This window comes from Chaetodon trifascialis, chromosome 16, assembly GCF_039877785.1.
Source record: "Chaetodon trifascialis isolate fChaTrf1 chromosome 16, fChaTrf1.hap1, whole genome shotgun sequence".
Taxonomy (NCBI): Eukaryota; Metazoa; Chordata; class Actinopteri; order Chaetodontiformes; family Chaetodontidae; genus Chaetodon; species Chaetodon trifascialis.
In genome coordinates this window covers 21,916,379-21,933,964 of record NC_092071.1, presented here as the reverse complement: position 1 = coordinate 21,933,964, position 17,586 = coordinate 21,916,379, and the positions used below count along the sequence as shown (strand labels likewise).

General features: G+C 42.2%; 2 protein-coding genes across 2 annotated transcripts; one reads left to right on the top strand and one right to left on the bottom strand.

Annotated features, from left to right (window-relative positions):
- The first annotated feature begins 744 nt into the window (after nt 1-744).
- On the top strand, nt 745-12,117 carry LOC139345142 (glucose-6-phosphate exchanger SLC37A4-like). The gene is made up of 10 exons (XM_070983639.1): nt 745-1,096; nt 2,062-2,395; nt 2,982-3,214; nt 4,524-4,770; nt 7,326-7,478; nt 7,567-7,652; nt 7,736-7,849; nt 10,630-10,695; nt 10,804-10,942; nt 11,042-12,117. Exons 2-10 carry the CDS (start codon nt 2,248-2,250, stop codon nt 11,206-11,208), a joined length of 1,353 nt encoding a protein of 450 aa, XP_070839740.1. The 5' UTR covers nt 745-1,096; nt 2,062-2,247; the 3' UTR covers nt 11,209-12,117.
- Nucleotides 12,118-13,716: 1,599 nt separating this feature from the next.
- Nucleotides 13,717-17,278, bottom strand: hmgn1b (high mobility group nucleosome binding domain 1b). Its single transcript, XM_070983776.1, has 6 exons — nt 17,040-17,278; nt 15,692-15,715; nt 15,490-15,519; nt 15,357-15,398; nt 15,154-15,261; nt 13,717-14,739 (listed from the first exon to the last, which is right to left on the bottom strand). Exons 1-6 carry the CDS (start codon nt 17,055-17,057, stop codon nt 14,692-14,694), a joined length of 270 nt encoding a protein of 89 aa, XP_070839877.1. The 5' UTR covers nt 17,058-17,278; the 3' UTR covers nt 13,717-14,691.
- Nucleotides 17,279-17,586: the final 308 nt, after the last annotated feature.

The window sequence follows — 17,586 nt, the reverse complement described above, 5'->3', positions numbered from 1 at the left end:
ACAGTGGAAATACTCATTTTCATACTTTTATTTTGATGCTGTGGAGTTTGAATGAAGTGTCTTCTATGCTGGTCTGCGAGGTAAAAGGACTGATTTTGTGAATGGAGTCTGGTGGCTTTGCGGAGAGCAAAATCATGGCTGTTTCTGATATGCTGGTGCTCTAGTGTGACATCTAGTGGCAGTGATTGTCGTGTTTAAAATCTTTAGACTGACCTCTGATCTGTTTCCTGGGCTCTGACTGATGAGCTTTTGTAAGTCATAAATCCCACCGCCGTTGAATGTCACATGAATGACTTCAGTGCTGGGTTGGTAGACGGTCACTTTTAATTAGGAATCAACGGGGAAAAGAAAAGACACGAAACTAACCAGATTCTAAACAACACTCATAACACAGTAATCCTTCTTTCAGGCTGATATTTAGCCATGCCAAATCAGATCTTTGTCTGAGGGAAGAATATTCCTAATGTTTCAAGGCTGCTTGTAGGTCTTGGACTTGTTATCTCAATGTGTCTTGAAATTCATTTTATTCAAGCAGGTCTTCTCAGTCCTCTACTAAGGACTAAGGAGTTAAGTGGGCAAATCCACAGACATGAAACAGGGCTACAATAATGCAAATCTTGGTTCTACATGTACACACTAAACCCATTTCGGCTGCATTTCAACTACCTGCGTTATGAATCCGACAGAGGACAGCAGTGAGCAACATGAGCTAAATGTTGAGCTTTTATTTAATAAATGTAGAAAAGTCACAAATAATCGATCGTCGAGTAGGCCGAATCGACCTGCAGGTCCAACTGATTACGAAACGATATGAAGTCATAATGGATTGCTTGTTGCGTCCGTCGTGGCAATTTTTAAAGATATAGCTTAAGGAGTTTGGAGACAGCACCAGGAATATGACTCGACATTTCAGCATTAAATCCTGAATCTCGGTGCGCTTGAAACCGTAGCCTGCAGCGCGGTGTCGTTTCTGCCACGGTGGCTGAGGTCCCCCTCGCCTCTGTGCGTCACAGTGATGCGTTCATGTGCTGCGCGCTCATGAACGCGCGTCGTCTCCCTGCGTGGATGGGATCAGCAAGAGGGGCGCCGATGAAAGGTAGCTTGCTTTACATGCATTTCCTAATTGAATGTGGCCACGAGACGGTAAACGGCGGTAATGGGCGACAGAGCATCGATGTGTTGTTTTATGTCGGCATGTGGTTAGCTGTAGGCCTGAAGGACGCTCAGATACATGGAGCGCCGCACAAATCAGTGTGCTGCGGACACCTGAGGGGAGCGGGTGGCAGAGTTAGCAGGAAACGTCCTGTTTTGTCAATGTATCAGTCCATCTCCATCTGCAATGTTGTTGTATTCACTGTCTGTCACAGGCTGCCGTCAGAGGGGAAGCTCGGTGAGTTGAAATGGGATTAGACGCTGCAGCACGGAAATCATTTAAGAGTAAAAGCTGACACGAACATGGAGCAGAATTGCTACTGGTTTTTGGCTGGATGGAAAAGATATTTACCAGTCATTTAAGTCATCTTAACTTCTAAATTACTTTAAAACGGGACTACAACCCCGCCAGCCTTCTCAGTTTAATTCCTTGGACGACACCTGATATTTGCAGACTTGCTGACTGGACACCTCCAAACAGGATGCCCAAGCCAGTTAAAGGACAACTTTGACATTTATGTGACCGCCCACTAGACAAGTGTAACCTAAACCAAACTGCAGGTCCAGAATGCCACTTTATTTTGGACCTGCACCTAAACCTGTGACATGTGGCACCATAAATGACCAGGTGGCAGGTCAGCTGACCATCACAGCATCACACCCAGATACAATATTATCCTGAGCAGAAAGTGTGTAGGCTACTATTTAGTCAGAACTGTGTTACATACGGAGTTCCAAGTCTCTCTGTAAAGAGCCTGATGGCCAGCGTGTCTAAACATAAGATCATAAAATTATCTTTATCTGCCTCTTTAGCCCATTAAACCAAAGTGCTAAATATCTCACCTCTATAAGACCAGTGGTAGTTGCTTCTGTCTGAAGTCATTTTTGTTGTGTTGTTTTCCTTTCCAGGCTGGTGTAAGGTTTCCTTCCTCTTCCCTGGCTTCTACAAGCAGCAGCCTCACAGATAGACAGAACACACCTTGATTGGCTATAATTTAGATGCCAGAGGACCGAAATTCAAGACTCCACTGAAGAAAAGACTGAGAAAATAATTCTTGTTTTTCCTCATCATCCTTGAAGTTGTCAAGTGTAACCATGGGGGCCACAGGCTATGGCTACTATCGTGCCGCCATCTTCTTCTGCATGTTCATCGGCTACTCGCTATACTTCTTTAACAGGAAGACCTTCTCCTTCGTCATGCCCTCTGTGATGGAGGAGATTGAACTGGACAAAGATGACTTAGGTGAGACAGTGGCATTAATGGAGCATTTTCTTTTTGTCTGGTTGAAGAAAGATTTCCGTAAGCAATGATCAGATCTGTGATGATGTTTGACAGAAACATTTTGCAATAATTCTAAATCTGCCTTAGTTTGCCAAACATACACAGCGCAAAAGTGTCAGCATGCACTGTGGCAAACTGCAAACTGCTTTACACAGATAAAACTGCTTCTTTTCAAGGTTATTCATCCAAAAGTATATTATTAGAAATGCTGAATTGTCAGTTTCACTCTCATCCACCTATAATAGGTGGTCATGGCTGTCCATCTGACAGCTGTAGAGATGCTTCACTCTTAACCACAAATGTCAACCTCACAGTGGTTCTAGAGGGAGTTGATGGGGATCACTTTAGTCCGGAGGGTTGATCCTCTGGGAACCATGAGTTTCTCTCCACAGTTTCTGATTTTGTATTCTTGGCAGTGAAATGACTTGATTCTTAGATGTCATCCAACTGTTGTTGCCTTCACTAGTATGAAGCTTCAGTCCATGACTCCTGTAGCATAGTCTCTCTCTACATTGCTGCAACAGTAACCCTCATGGTGTCTCTGCAGGTCTGATCACCAGCAGCCAGACCATGGCCTATGCCATCAGTAAGTTCATCAGCGGCGTGCTGTCGGATCAGATCAGCGCCCGCTGGCTTTTCTCCATCGGCCTCTTCTTGGTGGGGAGCATCAACGTAGCCTTCTCCTGGTCCTCCACTGTGTCCATGTTCTCACTGCTCTGGTTCATCAACGGCCTGGGGCAAGGCTGTGGCTGGCCCCCCTGTGGGAAGGTGCTGCGCAAGGTAATATCATCCGTCTGCCATCACGTGCAACACAGATCCCTTATTCAGAGTAATTGTAATGGTCAGAGCCAAGGGAAGTCCCACTCTTAGCCCACAGGCTGTTTGTGATGCCTGTGATAATTCTGGGCAGCTAGTGAAAGGGTGTAACTCTGGAGTGTAAGCCATCTGCTGCCAGACATACCGTCTGTGTTTTTACTCTGAACTGTGGGGGAGAGAGTGCACCTGTCTCTTGGTTGTTGGAAGTGTTTGGAGGAATCCTGGCCCTTTGCTTTCAGACAGCACTGACCTGTGGACCAGAGGTATCACTGGTTTGAGGAGGTGTCAGCCTGTGGCAGCTGTGTGAGGCACTGACTGTCCAAGTCCAAAGTGGTGATATTGGCAGTTCTGGCAATTTGAGAAATTAGTGTTGACCAACTATCTGCAAGGCCTCATTGACAGATGGCTTTGGATCATCAAGGCCGGCTGAATGATATGCATAATGGGACTTAACACCGTTAAAGCAAACCCTAAAGCATTCTGCAACTCTCTGCTCTGAGACAACTTGAGGCTTGTGAGAAGCTGCCTTAAAAGTAGCAGTGTTCAAAGTGGGGAATAAATAAACAGGCTTTGACATGTGTTCAGTCTGCTGAAGGGGATCAAATTACAGTAGAATGTATTTATAGATGATCCTCAGTCGATCTTTCCAAAAGAAGAACAACTTTGACCAGAGGTGTTTTCCCTCTCTGGTAAGAAAGAACATCCTTGATGGCTCCAAGTCTGCACCAGTTTGCTACAGCTCTGCAGCTCCTGATCCACAGCTGAGTCAACATGCACACACTGTGTGCACGGAGCACAGCATGGCGTTAAACCTGCCTGTGAGCTGTTTGCCCAGTGGATTCTTAAGTTACTGGTCATTCTGTTGCTCTGTTGGGTATACTGTGTGAGGAATGCTTCTGGCTGCGGTCAGCTGTATTACATCATGAGGGGGTGTGGTTCTGATGCCATGTTGCCAGAAGCACTAAAATAAGAGAAGAATCTGTGTCGCACTTAGGAAAAAGGAAGGGCTGTTCATTATTTGGTCAGAATGTTTCTTCTATTTGGTTCTTGCCTTAATCCTCTCTTAAAGATAATTAAATAAAGTGAATCAACATGTTTTGACCATGTGGTTTGCTTCAGGAAAGTGGAACATGGAAAGTATCCAGTAATATGTGCAATATCGTAGTAAACATACATATGAAGGTAATTTAAGTGTACATTCTTTGCCCCTGCCTGCATTGTTGGATTTTGGACGTGTTGACCACTGTTTTCTCCTGTGTCTCCTGTCCATCAGTGGTTTGAGCCCTCCCAGTTTGGAACATGGTGGTCTGTCCTGTCCTGCAGTATGAACCTGGCTGGGAGTCTGGGTCCAATCTTGGTCACAGTGCTCCTGCAATACTATGACTGGAGGACCATCCTGTCAATGTCAGGCATTTTCTGTGCTGCCTTCTCATTTGTTTGTCTGGTGTTGGTAAAGAATGAGCCAAAGGATGTGGGCCTGCCCAGCATCGAGGCCGCAGCCAAGAAAGGGACTAAGGGAGGTAAGTAACGACAGTTACCTCAAAGCATGCTGGTCACATGATGCCAAGTTAGCTCCGTTTTGATTAAAACATCCCAACATTGGGTCTGTCTCAGCTCCCACACTTGCAATATTTGTGAGTGGTCACATGCCAACTGTATGATGAAGTTCTGGGAACAGCACCAGTACCCACCAGACCACAGTGTGTGAAGGTTTATGAGTGCTCACTGGCACACGCTTGGTTAAGAAGTATATCTCATGGCATGCACAAGTACAGACACATGGCTGAAATGAGCTCAAATGCTTCAGTGAGTTTATATAAATTCAACATAATGAACAAGTAAGTGCACAATGTTACACTTCCAATCAGATGACAGTGAAAAACCGTGACGACCAGTAATGTTAGCCTTAGCATCGGAAACAAGCTAACTCTGCCAAGTCGCTACATCACAGTCGCTAACATACTGAATGCGCTGTGGAGCGTTACTGTAACAATCACCACATTAGTTTTCTGGTTATTTGTTGTCTTAGCCGTATGTGCTGTTGTTGGCAGCGGCGGTATGGACAGTTTCTTCTTTGTGGGTTGCTGTTGCTCCACCATAGCTTTCACTAGCCTCCTGACGCCGCTCACAGAGCTGTTTGACTGAGCTGCAGGTGTCCAGAGTGCCTTTCTCTGAGCATCTGCAATTGTCTGCCTATAAATGATACACATGTACATTAGATGTGGGCAATACTGGGAATTTTGGTATCGATCTGATACCAAGTAAATACAGGGCTAGTATCGCCGATACGATACTTTTTACTTGAAATTTCATGATCATTGAATAATTTTGTGATTTTGCCTTTAGTTGGCTGATTATGATTATGATAAAACACAGGACAAAGATTTTTGACAAATAATCAGGTTTTTTATTAACTATATATTTATAAAAATAATAAAATAATGTAACTATCAGCAATGGTCCTTGTAATATCCATGGCTCGTTGTGGCTTATCTAGGTGAAATAACAAAATGATTAAGATAATTAAGTCTGTAACTGTAATCTGCATGTAGCCTAAATAGGAATACTAATTTTCCTTCAAGAGTTAACACCAAGGGTTATTATATTCAGCCATATTCATATTTCAGGTTTGAGGTATATATCTTTATATAAGTGTTTATTTTTGAGTTCCAGTAAAACAATTAAGATTTTTTTTCAACTGGCTGAACATATGATAATAGTTAAATCAGTCTGCTGAAATGGCCTCTCTGATCACCAATTACACTGTGAAAAACGTGACCTAATGCTGGAGATTACATGGATACGTGGATACGTGGATTTTTGGGCTGAAAAGCCTCTGCCAGAGACCTCTGTCTCGTCTCTGTGCCGGGGGTCTTGTGTGTGTTTGTGTTTCTCCCCCCTCCTACTTCTCCTTCCTTAACTTTTTTTGTAGCTCAGAGTTCTCCCAAGGGTGAGCTGCTTTAATGTATTAGTTTGTGGTGTTACCACAGTGGCGAATTACCTTGGTATCTTGCCACCTTGGTATCGATGCTATCGATATTTAGATCGATACGCCCAGCCCTAATGTACATTCTACATTTTTCCTATAATGAAATGATGCACTTATCATTTTAATACAAATATGACATGTCCTCTTGTATTTTTTTTATCTCTTAGAGGCCATGTTCATAATACACAGACTCCGGGCTGGATCCAGACCTGGACCAAAATGCAATTTAATTTTGACCTGAAGCAATCTGACTAGTACCTGATGTTAGCAAGAATGTTATCAGAGTTCAGAGGTCAAAAGGCATGTTCAAAAGTAGCGGATGCCGATAAAGGTCAACTGTGTCTAAACATGAGTCAGTACAGAAGTACATGTTCATTTTACCAAGGAAAGCATGAGACCAGTTTACTTAATCTGCGACCAGCCGCTGGTCAATTGAAGAGTAGTAAAATACCACTGTGGCACTGGAGGTGCCTGTTTTCAACAACCTTGTGCAGAGGTGAGAACTGCAAAACTTCACCAGCTGAAACCGTCATGTCAATCTACCGGCAAAATGTTCAACTATGAATACAGTGAAAACCTTCTCCTGCCGTAAATCATTGATGCACACAGTGGATCAGTGTCTGCCTGTGTTTTGTGTACACAGTTGCGGAGTTCTTGGAACAGTGGAAATGAACCTTAAGACTTTTGTTTGAGTTCTCCTGCTCGACAGTATGCCACTCCACATTGTACTGCACATATTGTAAATATGAGTATGGGACAAATAAATCTCTCATCTGTTGTTACCACAAGATGGCGGTGTGGATGGCTGGACATTACTGGAGTTTTCAACAGATCTGTGTGGCTGATTGAATATTTCGGACCTGAAATACAGTTTAAGCAGGACTCACTCCATTGATATAACACTTTGTGATTTCGATGGATTTGGCTCCACCATGTTTGGGCATGTTTAAGTAATTCAAATAGTTTTATAACCCATACATACTCATGCACTTACTGTATACTGTAGTGTATGTAAATTGACCTGTTGCTGTTCTCTTGTTCTTTAAAGTGAGTAAATGTGTCTCTGTTTGTACTTGTACTCATCAGGCAACAGTGAGAGCACCCTGAGTGAATTCCTCCTCTCTCCTTTCCTGTGGGTGCTGTCTCTGGGGTACTTGGTTGTGTTTGGGGTGAAGACGGCTGCCACTGACTGGGGCCAGCTGTTCCTCATGCAGGAAAAAGGCCAGACTGCTCTCATGGGTGTGCATTTTAACTGTCCATTGCTTCTCACTGATTTTCACTCAATAGAATGGGTCAGGGGTGCTGATATGAGCTGTGTTGCTCACAGGCAGCACCTACATGAGTGCCTTGGAGGTTGGAGGTTTTGTGGGCAGCCTTGCTTCCGGGTTCCTCACTGACAGAGCTGTAGCTCAGGTGAGTAACATACAGGGAAAAAGTGACTGGGATTATTGAGTAAAGGTCAGTGTTAAAAACATCCTCTCTTTGACTCTCTTCAGCAAGGCTTGGGCACCCATGGCAACCCTCGTCATGGTCTGCTCATTCTCATGATGGCTGGTATGTATGTGTCCATGTACCTCTTCAGAGTCACCATCACACCTGAAATCCCAAAGGTAATTACGCCTTAATGTTTTTTGTTACTGTGTAAAGTGTGTGGAATGTACAGTTGTGCTCATAAGTTTACATACCCTGGCAGAATTTATGATTTTTTGGCCATTTTTCAGAGAATATGAATGACAACACAAAAACTTTTCTTTCACTCATGGTTAGTGATTGGGTGAAGCCATTTATTGTCAAACAACTGTGTTTAGTCTTTTTAATTCATAATGACAACAGAAACTACCCAAATGACCCTGATCAAAAGTTTACATACCCTGGCTACTAAAGGTAACCATCCTCACCTGTGATCTGTTTGCTTGTAGTAAGTGTGTGTGTATAAAAGGTCAGTTTCTGGGCTCCTGACAGACCCTTGCATCTTTCATCCAGTACTGCACTGATGTTTCTCGATTCTGAGTCATGGGGAAAGCAAAAGAATTGTCAAAGGATCTGCGGAAAAAGGTAATTGAACTGTATAAAACAGGAAAGGGATATAAAAAGATAAGGACTTGACAATGCCAATCAGCAATGTTCAAACTAGGGCTGGGCAATATGGCTGAAAACTGTATCACAATATAAGTGTTTTATATCGGTCGATATCGATAATTATTGATATTTTTTGTGACCTATTTAAAATAAGGAACAGGAGAAAAATACATTAAATTTAAACATTTTTATTTTAAATTTAACCTTCCTGTCAACACAACCATGGAGAACACTCAAATAATAAATGTAAATAAAAGTGTAAAAATGTAAACAGAGAGAAACCTGAGAACCTTTTTCTGCAGGTTTAGTGCAGGAAGTTCACAAGCTGATTCACCTTCTGTTGAATAAAATGTTTCCACATATGTGCAGTGTTTTGTAAACATTAGCAGAAACTGAGGTAGACTTGACATCTGTAACATACAAACAGACAAACAAACACAATAGACAGTACAGTAAGACTGTTTGAACTCTAAAACCAGCCTAGACATACGAACAACTTTAGTCACTCTTCTTACTCTAAACATACATGAACTATTCAATTATATTTTTATTGCAAGTGTGTTAAAAAAAAAAAAAGCACATGTAAGAAATTTTTATAACCTGGCTTCTCCACAGTGCTCAGCAGAAGCATGTCTCTAGCTATATGATATGCCACTGCCTCTGTTATGTCTTTGTGCCTTTTAGATGATTTGTCATCAGGCACTGAAGCAGAGCACCTCTGCATGGTGGTTTGCTGCTTGTGCGGTGGTGCTGCGGTTGCAGATGTTGTTGGACATTGGTGACTAAGGCTGTGCTCCAGAGAGTGAGCGCGGCTAGGGTGGTTAAACAAGTTTGTGGTATTACCGGTCTTGGTGGGGACGACAGTCTTGCATAATTTACAGACCACATTGGTCTGACTACAGTCCGACTTATAAAATCCAAAAAACTGCCATACTGGCTGACTTTGCCTGTTTTATCGACAATTTCTTCACTCGCTGCAGCACTCACTTTCTATTTCTCATCTCACTCCTCGCGAAAGCATCAAACATGAGACAACGAGATGGCGCAACCAAACTTGATACTGTTACATGATTGGCGTGTTTGCGTGTCACTCCCTCTGTTCAGTGATTACTCCCTACGTTGCTCGGTTACCTGAGAGCGAGTGCCTTTGTTCATGCAACCAACCTTGCTTCGCAACTTCTTGTTTCTTCCGACAAAGAAAGAAAAATTGTTTTATCGAACACGTTTTTTATTGATATTGATTACGTGCCTATCGTGAGACATATCGTTATTGTTTTATCGCCCAGCCCTAGTTCAAACTCTAATTAAGAAGTGTAAAATGAGGGATTCTGTTGAAACCAAACCACAGTCAGGTAGACCAACAAACGTTTCAGCCACAACTGCCAGGAAAATTGTTCCGGATGCAAAGAAAAACCCACAAATAAAAAAAAAAAAAGTGGTGTGGCTTTTTCAAGATGCACAATAAGGAGGCACTTGAAGAAAAATGGGCTGCATGGTCAAGTCGCCAGAAGAAAGCCATTACTACGCAAATGCCACAAAGCATCCAGCTTACAATACGCCAAACAGCACAGAGACAAGCCTCAAAACTTCTGGAACAAAGTCATTTGGAATGATGAGACCAAAATTGAACTGTTACATTTGGGGAGGAGTCAACAAGGCCTATGATGAAAGGTACACCATTCCTACTGCGACACACGGAGGTGGATCACTGATGTTTTGGTGATGTGTGAGCTACAAAGGCACAGGGAACTTGGTCAGAATTGAGAATTGGCAAGATGAATGCAGCATGTTATCAGAAAATACTGGTGGAAAACTTGCACTCATCGGCCCGGAAGCTGTGCATGGGACGTACTTGGATGTTCCAACATGACAACGATCCAAAACACAAGGCCAAGTCGACCTGTCATTGGCTACAGCACTGGAGGCTTTTTGCCAAGAAGAATGGGTAGCTTTACCATCTGAGAAAATAAAGAGCCTCATCCACAACTACCACAAAAGACTTGAAGCTGTCATTGATGTTAAAGGGGGCAATACACGGTATTAAGAGCTTGGGTAGGTAAACTTTTCAGGGTCATTTGGGTAGTTTCTGTTTTCATTATGATTTAAAAAGAGTAAACACAGTTGTTTGACAATAAATGGCTTCACCCAACTACTAACCATGACTAAAAGAAAAGTTTTTGTGTTTATCTTTCATATTCTATGAAAAATGGCCAAGAAATCATAAATTCTGCCAGGGTATGTAAACTTATGAGCACAACTGTACATGTTGCCAGTATTGAAAATGTCATAAGACCTTATTTTCTTTGCTTAGGAGGCTCCTCTTTGGGTCCAAGTCATTCATCCTGTCTCTGTCCTCATTGGTGTGTCAGAAAAAGAGGTACGCTCAGACATTTTTTAGGGTTCGTAGGGGATAAACATTTTATGTACTGAATGTTGGGAATGCTTTCAAGAACACTGTTCCTCATTTTCTTTGTGTCATACACAGATCTGGATCCTCTTCCTCGGTGCTCTCTTTGGATTTTCTTCATACGGACCAATTGCCTTGTTTGGGGTGATAGCCAGCGAAAGTGCTCCTTCAAATTTTTGTGGAACCTCTCATGCTGTTGTAGCACTGATGGCTAATGGTAAGCTGCAGCATGACCAGCAAAAACATCTGTGTGATTGACTACAGTATTCCTGCTTTGACTCATTCATATGATAAAACAAGCTCACTTCTGTTTCAGTGGGGGCTTTTATGGCAGGGCTTCCCTTCAGCACTATTGCCAAACAGCACAGCTGGGACATGGCTTTCTGGATAGCCGAGGTGATAATGGCCATTGCCACCATTGGGTTCTTCCTTGTGCGCAACATGCGCACCAAAATGGGACGGATCGCAGAGAAAATGGACTAATGTAACTTCCTGAAATGAGCCACCTGCTGATGCCCTGATATGTGACTATATGGACTGATTTCTTTGACTGTCGACGGCTCTGAATACAGAATACTGCACATTAATTCAATTTCAATTTGACCAAACAAAACGACACAGACTCATCTCAGATACTTTTTCCTGATTAATTGGGTTGATGTAGATGCTCAGGGTGTGTGTGAGCCATTAAACCACTTTAGATTCACAGTCATCCAGTCGCATACTCCTTCCTCATATTCACCAGAGTAGATATTGTTAATCACAAGCAAACAATTTAGTGCTTCCACTTGATCCTATGGGCAGTCTTCACATCGAGACTTTTAAAAGTTGCTGTATGACAAATGTATGTAAAGAAGACCCTAGACATGAAAATATGTAAAGGTTGTTGTTGATTTTGGCAAGATAAGGTGGATTTATGCTGCCCGTTGCATCTCTTGCCTTCAGTTAAATTAACATATTGAATGTGCACTCATGGGCCTGTATACTCTAGACTAGTATTTGTCTAGGTATTTGCACAAATGTGGTAGCATGTTCCATGGACATTTTACTTATACCTCAAGTATTTGAAAAAATGTAGTGGGCTCATCATGAAATGAAGCACTGAAGTTATTTTTATACACAGTCTGTGCTACATGATGCACACTTGTTAGGCCACGTCAGCTTTGGTGATCTGACATGTTTTTAAAGATTGAGTAACATGAAACCTTTGTAACAGGTGGTTTGTCACTGCCACGGTAGTTTGTACAGCAGTTAACTTTCTCATCTTTAAAATCTGTGTTTTCACATAATAATGGGTTTACGCTCAGTGCCATGTTGGCATATATCTATACTGGAATCATACAATGGACCTGAAAGGGTTAAGGACATCTAATAAATGTGAAGATCACCTTGTTTGTGTATGTTTATTTGTAAACTGGCAGGAATTCAAGTTGGCACCCACAGCCTCACAGTAAGATTTGATCTCTTACTTCAGCCAGTTCTGAAAATATCTTAAAATGCATTTGCGCTAAAGATGCATAAACATTCCTCAAGCTGGAAGGGGAATGTCTGCTCATGTCATGTCGACAGCTAAAGGAAAGTTGCTGTCTTAAAACAATACTCACATGCCCATACGTCTATTGGAACAGTTCAAGGTTGCAGTAAGTGTTCCTCCTGTCTATACTGGCCATGAACCGCTTCCTTCCTCCTGCAATTCCAGTGTAAGTGATGAGAAACGAAATCTGCAGTCTTTATGTGCAAAAATGCATTCCAAAGTTCAGCTGAAGCTAATAAGATGCTTAAGTAGTCTGACTTACACACATCATGTTAGCTTCCAAAGTTAGAGTTTTCTCTACAAAAACTTCTCTTTGTGTTGCTGCCACTCCTCTGCAGCACAGCAGGGGAACACAGGGAGCTTCAGTTGAACTTTGTGTGACGGACTATGGAATTTGTCCCCATCACCCACATTAAATTAACAATAGGTAGGGGTCTCTTCATGGCCGGTAGGGCTGAACAAGTAATCTAAATAGTATAGAAATCACAACAGGGCCAGGTGCAATATCCAAATCACAGTGTATGCACCTGCATGTCTTGGGCATGTATATTTGAAGATTTTACAAAAAGAGGGAAACATTTTACAACCAGATTACTGGATTACTGCATTTCAGGTTGACTTTTAATCTTCCATATGGACTAAATGCGTTTATTTGTTTTTCCAGCTGAAGAGTGATCGTGGTATGCGGTTCCGGCAGTCGATATTTTAGCGATGAAAGGCAGTAGTTTGTATGATACACGGACAAAATATGTACGGAATAAAGATATTTGTGGACACCAGAGTCATTAGTTAAAGTGAATCTTCCGTGCGCCTTCCTCCTCACCTGCTCAGCAGACCAATCACAGCAGGACCGGAAGTGAACGTGCTGCCGCTGTGGCAGCAGACCCGTAAGAGCGGCACGACGTTTGGTAATAGAAGCTCAATATTATTTTAGGAAAAGTAGCGTAAATTGCGTGAATACATCGTAATGCGAGAAAAAGTGAAAGGTTAGGCAGAAAAAAACAGCTGAAAGCAAAGAGAAGCTGTCCATGGTGCTGAAAGCATTTCATCTGCTCTTAGGAGAGTGACTTTGAGGCTGACAGAATATCTGAAATCAGCTACTTCTCTACTGTCTTTATTCACGTTGGACTGAGCCGAATCTGCTTTCTATGAATTTTTCCTCCTCGCTAGCACATTTTTTTTATATACCTGGACCACAATGCATTATTTTAAAATTTAAATAGCCTATACTTGTCAATGAATTAAATGTTTATAACACCCCCTGGTATGTTTTAGTACATCATCAGTATCAGCGCTGAATCCTGCAGTGTATCTGACATGTTTTCTGTTAGTACAGTATTTTTCAGCCTCATGAGCACAATTTATTTTCCCTTTGGTGTATTTTAAAGCATTGCCTTTTAGTTCACACTTAATGTTCCTATACCCTTGTATCAGCAACTTTTCAGAATGAAACCGCATAACAACTACCAACCAAATTTTATTGGTTTGTTGATAACAATCATTACACAGGTACATCTATAAACAAATAAAAAGAAACTGCACACTTGTACTTGATACAGATACCTAAAACTCACATGAATATTGCTACTGCTGGTATGCATTTGACATCTCAAATAAATGTACATTTTGTCTGTTGGCCTTTAAGAAGCCAGTCTCAACAGTTAGCTTTTTTATGGTTATACAGCTCATTAGCTTGGCTAAGAAAACAAATTCCATTTTTACCATCCTTACAACCTTACAATGTACCATTACACACTGCATATAGAAAGATTGAAAACCTTTTTCACAGCAGCTATACAAATTTATTGCGATGCTATCACAGAACAAAGACACAACCAACACACGCGATGCACAGTTCTGATAGGGAGAGCTCCAGTACTAGGGATTTTAGCTTTATTGATCAGATTCGTTAAGAAACTGCATGAGTACAAGAGTTAACATATAGGAACAAAGCTTACAAACATTCTAAAACACTGTTTTTCATTATAAACAATAAAACAATGAGTTGCCCTGTGACTTTGTCCATTCCCACCCCAGCACAGATTACACACACTGTCCCTTATAAAGCATATGGAATGTAATCCACGCAGGCAAGCTCTTCCGGTTGTTGCCCTAGCTCCTGTGAACGCCGTGCTTGCGTGTTGACATGGTAACCTGTCCTACACCCCCCCCCTCCTTCACATTTAAAACTGAAATGAAATCCACTGACAGTTAACAACAACGACCGCAATTTTTATGGCGATGCAAAATTGTGGGATGTGATGAAATTCCCGTCTCCAAATTGACTTTTTTCTTTCATTAAAAAAAAGTGTTCTCTACAATCAAACTACTAAAAAACCTGTATTTAGAAAATAGTTGATAAAAATATTCCCCTGAATTGTACAAGAAAAGAGGTACAGGGAGCACTGGTAAAAGACGTGGTTTGAGAGATGTTATTCTGCTGCCTCGTCTTTTTGTTCAGCTGCATCTGTAGCTGGTGCCTGTAAGAGAAGTGTAAGAGTGTCAAAGTCTTTTCACCAGGGAGAAGATCTTTATTTTTCCATCTAAACATGTGACATAAGATAAGACGGCACTTTATTAATCCCCTCTATGGGAAATTAGGGTGTTACAGGCAGCAGCAATAGTAGCATGGAATATAAAGGGAGACATAGACGGGAATAAGAAATACAAAATAGAACATAAAAAACTATATATGGGGGAAAAATTGAAAGTTGCATGTGGTGATTGAAAATTGCACATGGCAAGATAATTAAGCTGTGTTTTCCACTACTGCACAGTGGATAAATGTAAATGTAATTCAGTATATTAAAAAAACATGTATATGCATAGGCTTGGTAAGAAAAAGACAAAAGATATGTAATATTGAAGAAAATACATGGCATGATGACCCTTACCTCCTCCTCAGCTTTGGCTTCGCCATTCTCAGCGGGGGCCTCTGGTGCTTTCTCCTCAGGCTTGGCCTTCTCTACCTCCTTGGCTTTCTTGGGCTTAGCAGGTCCCTTCTGCAAACAGCAATATCAACCCCATTAGTCACTGTTTCAACAGCTGAGAGTCTAATACATGAATCTAATCAGAAGTAATCAAAACAAGGTCCCACCTTTGGCTTAGGTTTGGCCTCTGCCTTTACAGGTGCAGGTTTCTATGGGGATTAAAAACAATGATGTCAGCACTACGTATACCTTTAACAGCATGCATACTGTCTGTGACACTGTGGGCATGCCTGTGCTTACATCTTTCAACCTGAGAGATCTCCTCTTGGGCTGCAGAAAAGGAGAACAGACAGGATGATTACTTTGAAAATATCAAACAGAGGCTCTCACTGACAAGGTGCTACTGACCCCTGGTGGGTGTATACAGTAACTCTCATTATTTTGAATTTGAATAAAACACAATTACTCCAAACATAAATATGGTAGTCTGATTATTCCTTACCGCTGAATCACCTCCTACAGCTGGCTACAAGAGAACAAAAGAAAGAAAGCCAGGTTAGAGAGACTGCCTGCATTTTACTGTGGCTATGGTGGGTTTAATTGGTGGTGGGCTATGGGCTTTAAGCATTTGTTATGTAACTAAAAAGTGGGCGTTTCCAGACAGAATATTAGCCTATGGATGCACATCCAGCTTCATGCATGTTGTAGTTTAGACCACGCAGTGGGATTGGCTGGGATAAGAAAGTGTCTTTTGGCGTGCTTGAGTACAAAGTTTCGTGTCGTAAGATCACAGCATATGGAAGTTAATACAGCTACATGTGATCGTGCTCTCCCACCTCCTGCAACTCATTTGCCCACTGTAAAACTCCGGCGGAGGAGGGGGCGGACTCCGCCTCCTACCCGACACATCCATTCATTGGTAATAAATGGGAATGCCAGTGTACGAAGAAAACCGAGCAGTGTGGTGAGTGTTCCCGCCATGAATTTGAAAAGAGTCACTCCGAGATGCTCAGCGATCTGGTAGCAGAATCTACCAGAACCCCCAGCAACAAGAGCAGCGCTTTGCTGACGGAGGCTCGCCATTGCATAACCCACGAGTGGCCTGAGCCGACAATACACAGAAAGACACTCCGCTAACACGACAAACGCCTTCACGAACGCATTCTCACCGGGGAAAATAACGGCGGCCATGTCTTAATAAAAGCACACATGCACGCTCGGTTTATGAAAGAAATCACAAAATCACAAAAGTGTTTTTTGCTCCACAGGAAAGCTCAAAACAAGAACTAGTGCCAACACGAAAATAACAACCATAACATTACAGCCAAACCCCCACCGAATTACACGCTGTTACATATACGTTGTCGATGTTGGTCCGATTTTCTTTCAGAGAAACTTTAGTATCCAGCGTGTCGACCCCCATAGGAAACAATCAATATGCCGCCAACTTTCTGTGCAGAAAAGGCATCCATCGACAGGGAAAATTAGCCCGCTTTGTCCTACACTGACACTAAATTATTTATACGCATTTGCAATTGTGCATGTCACAGTCCTGCGGTGAAAGAAATACCCCGGCACACATTAAATCACTGGCACAAAGATAATCACTGCACAAGAGATAAGACCAAGAATCAGCCACTTCAGAGAATCAAAACAGAGCCGACACACAGCGGCTAAACTCTTGGCTGCACGGCGCCAACATTGTTGACATCCACACGGAACGAACGCAGACATTTGCAGCAACATTTCAACAACTCTGAACGCCAGCGTAACAAGCCCGTTTTACAGACCGCAGTTGGGGTTTATACATGTTGTATTACTAAATGCATTAAAGATATCGGTCTACTCACTGTGCTCCTTTTAGGCATGGTTGGTTTGTGTGGGGTGTTTTTTTAAAAAAAAAAAGAAAAAAGAGCTAAATGTTTTCGCAATACAGGAGAATATACAGTGGTATATTCAAGATAAAGCTGTGCCAGTACAGTCTAACACAGCGCAGCGAGACGTTAATGTTCCATTGGAAGAAAAACTAGCTCAAACCGGATTGGATTCTCCCCCTCCCTCCCTATTAAAACCGTTATAGTTCCTGTGTGATTGACTGGGCTTTGCCCCGCCCCTGCTGTCTGTTGATTGGATGATATCATGGTTAGCAGCACGATTTCAAATCTGGGCTCTTACCTGTGTGGATACGTCACACGTCAGTCAGCAAACATGGCGAGCTATTTGTCTGTATGTGGAGCCATCTGGTTAACAGGGCAAAAATGTCTTTAAATGTGCCTTATGCCTCAGTTAGAACGATTATGATTCCTCACCAAATTCTGCAATTTGCCACATGCGACCAGTAGCTCTGATATATGTTACAAGCAAATCCATTCCGCGCTTGTAACACGAATGACAAAA

Excerpts from the sequence above, each read along its gene's own strand:
- hmgn1b (XM_070983776.1), bottom strand. Across the intron at positions 15,399-15,489 it reads GATCTCTCAGGTTGAAAGAT|AAACCTGCACCTGTAAAGGC; the intron begins GTAAGCACAGGC and ends TAATCCCCATAG. Across the intron at positions 14,740-15,153 it reads AAGCCAAAGCTGAGGAGGAG|GCACCAGCTACAGATGCAGC; the intron begins GTAAGGGTCATC and ends CTTCTCTTACAG.
- LOC139345142 (XM_070983639.1), top strand. The coding sequence starts at position 2,248 with ATGGGGGCCACAGGCTATGGCTACTATCGTGCCGCCATCTTCTTCTGC. Across the intron at positions 2,396-2,981 it reads ACTGGACAAAGATGACTTAG|GTCTGATCACCAGCAGCCAG; the intron begins GTGAGACAGTGG and ends GTGTCTCTGCAG. Across the intron at positions 10,943-11,041 it reads TGTAGCACTGATGGCTAATG|TGGGGGCTTTTATGGCAGGG; the intron begins GTAAGCTGCAGC and ends CTTCTGTTTCAG.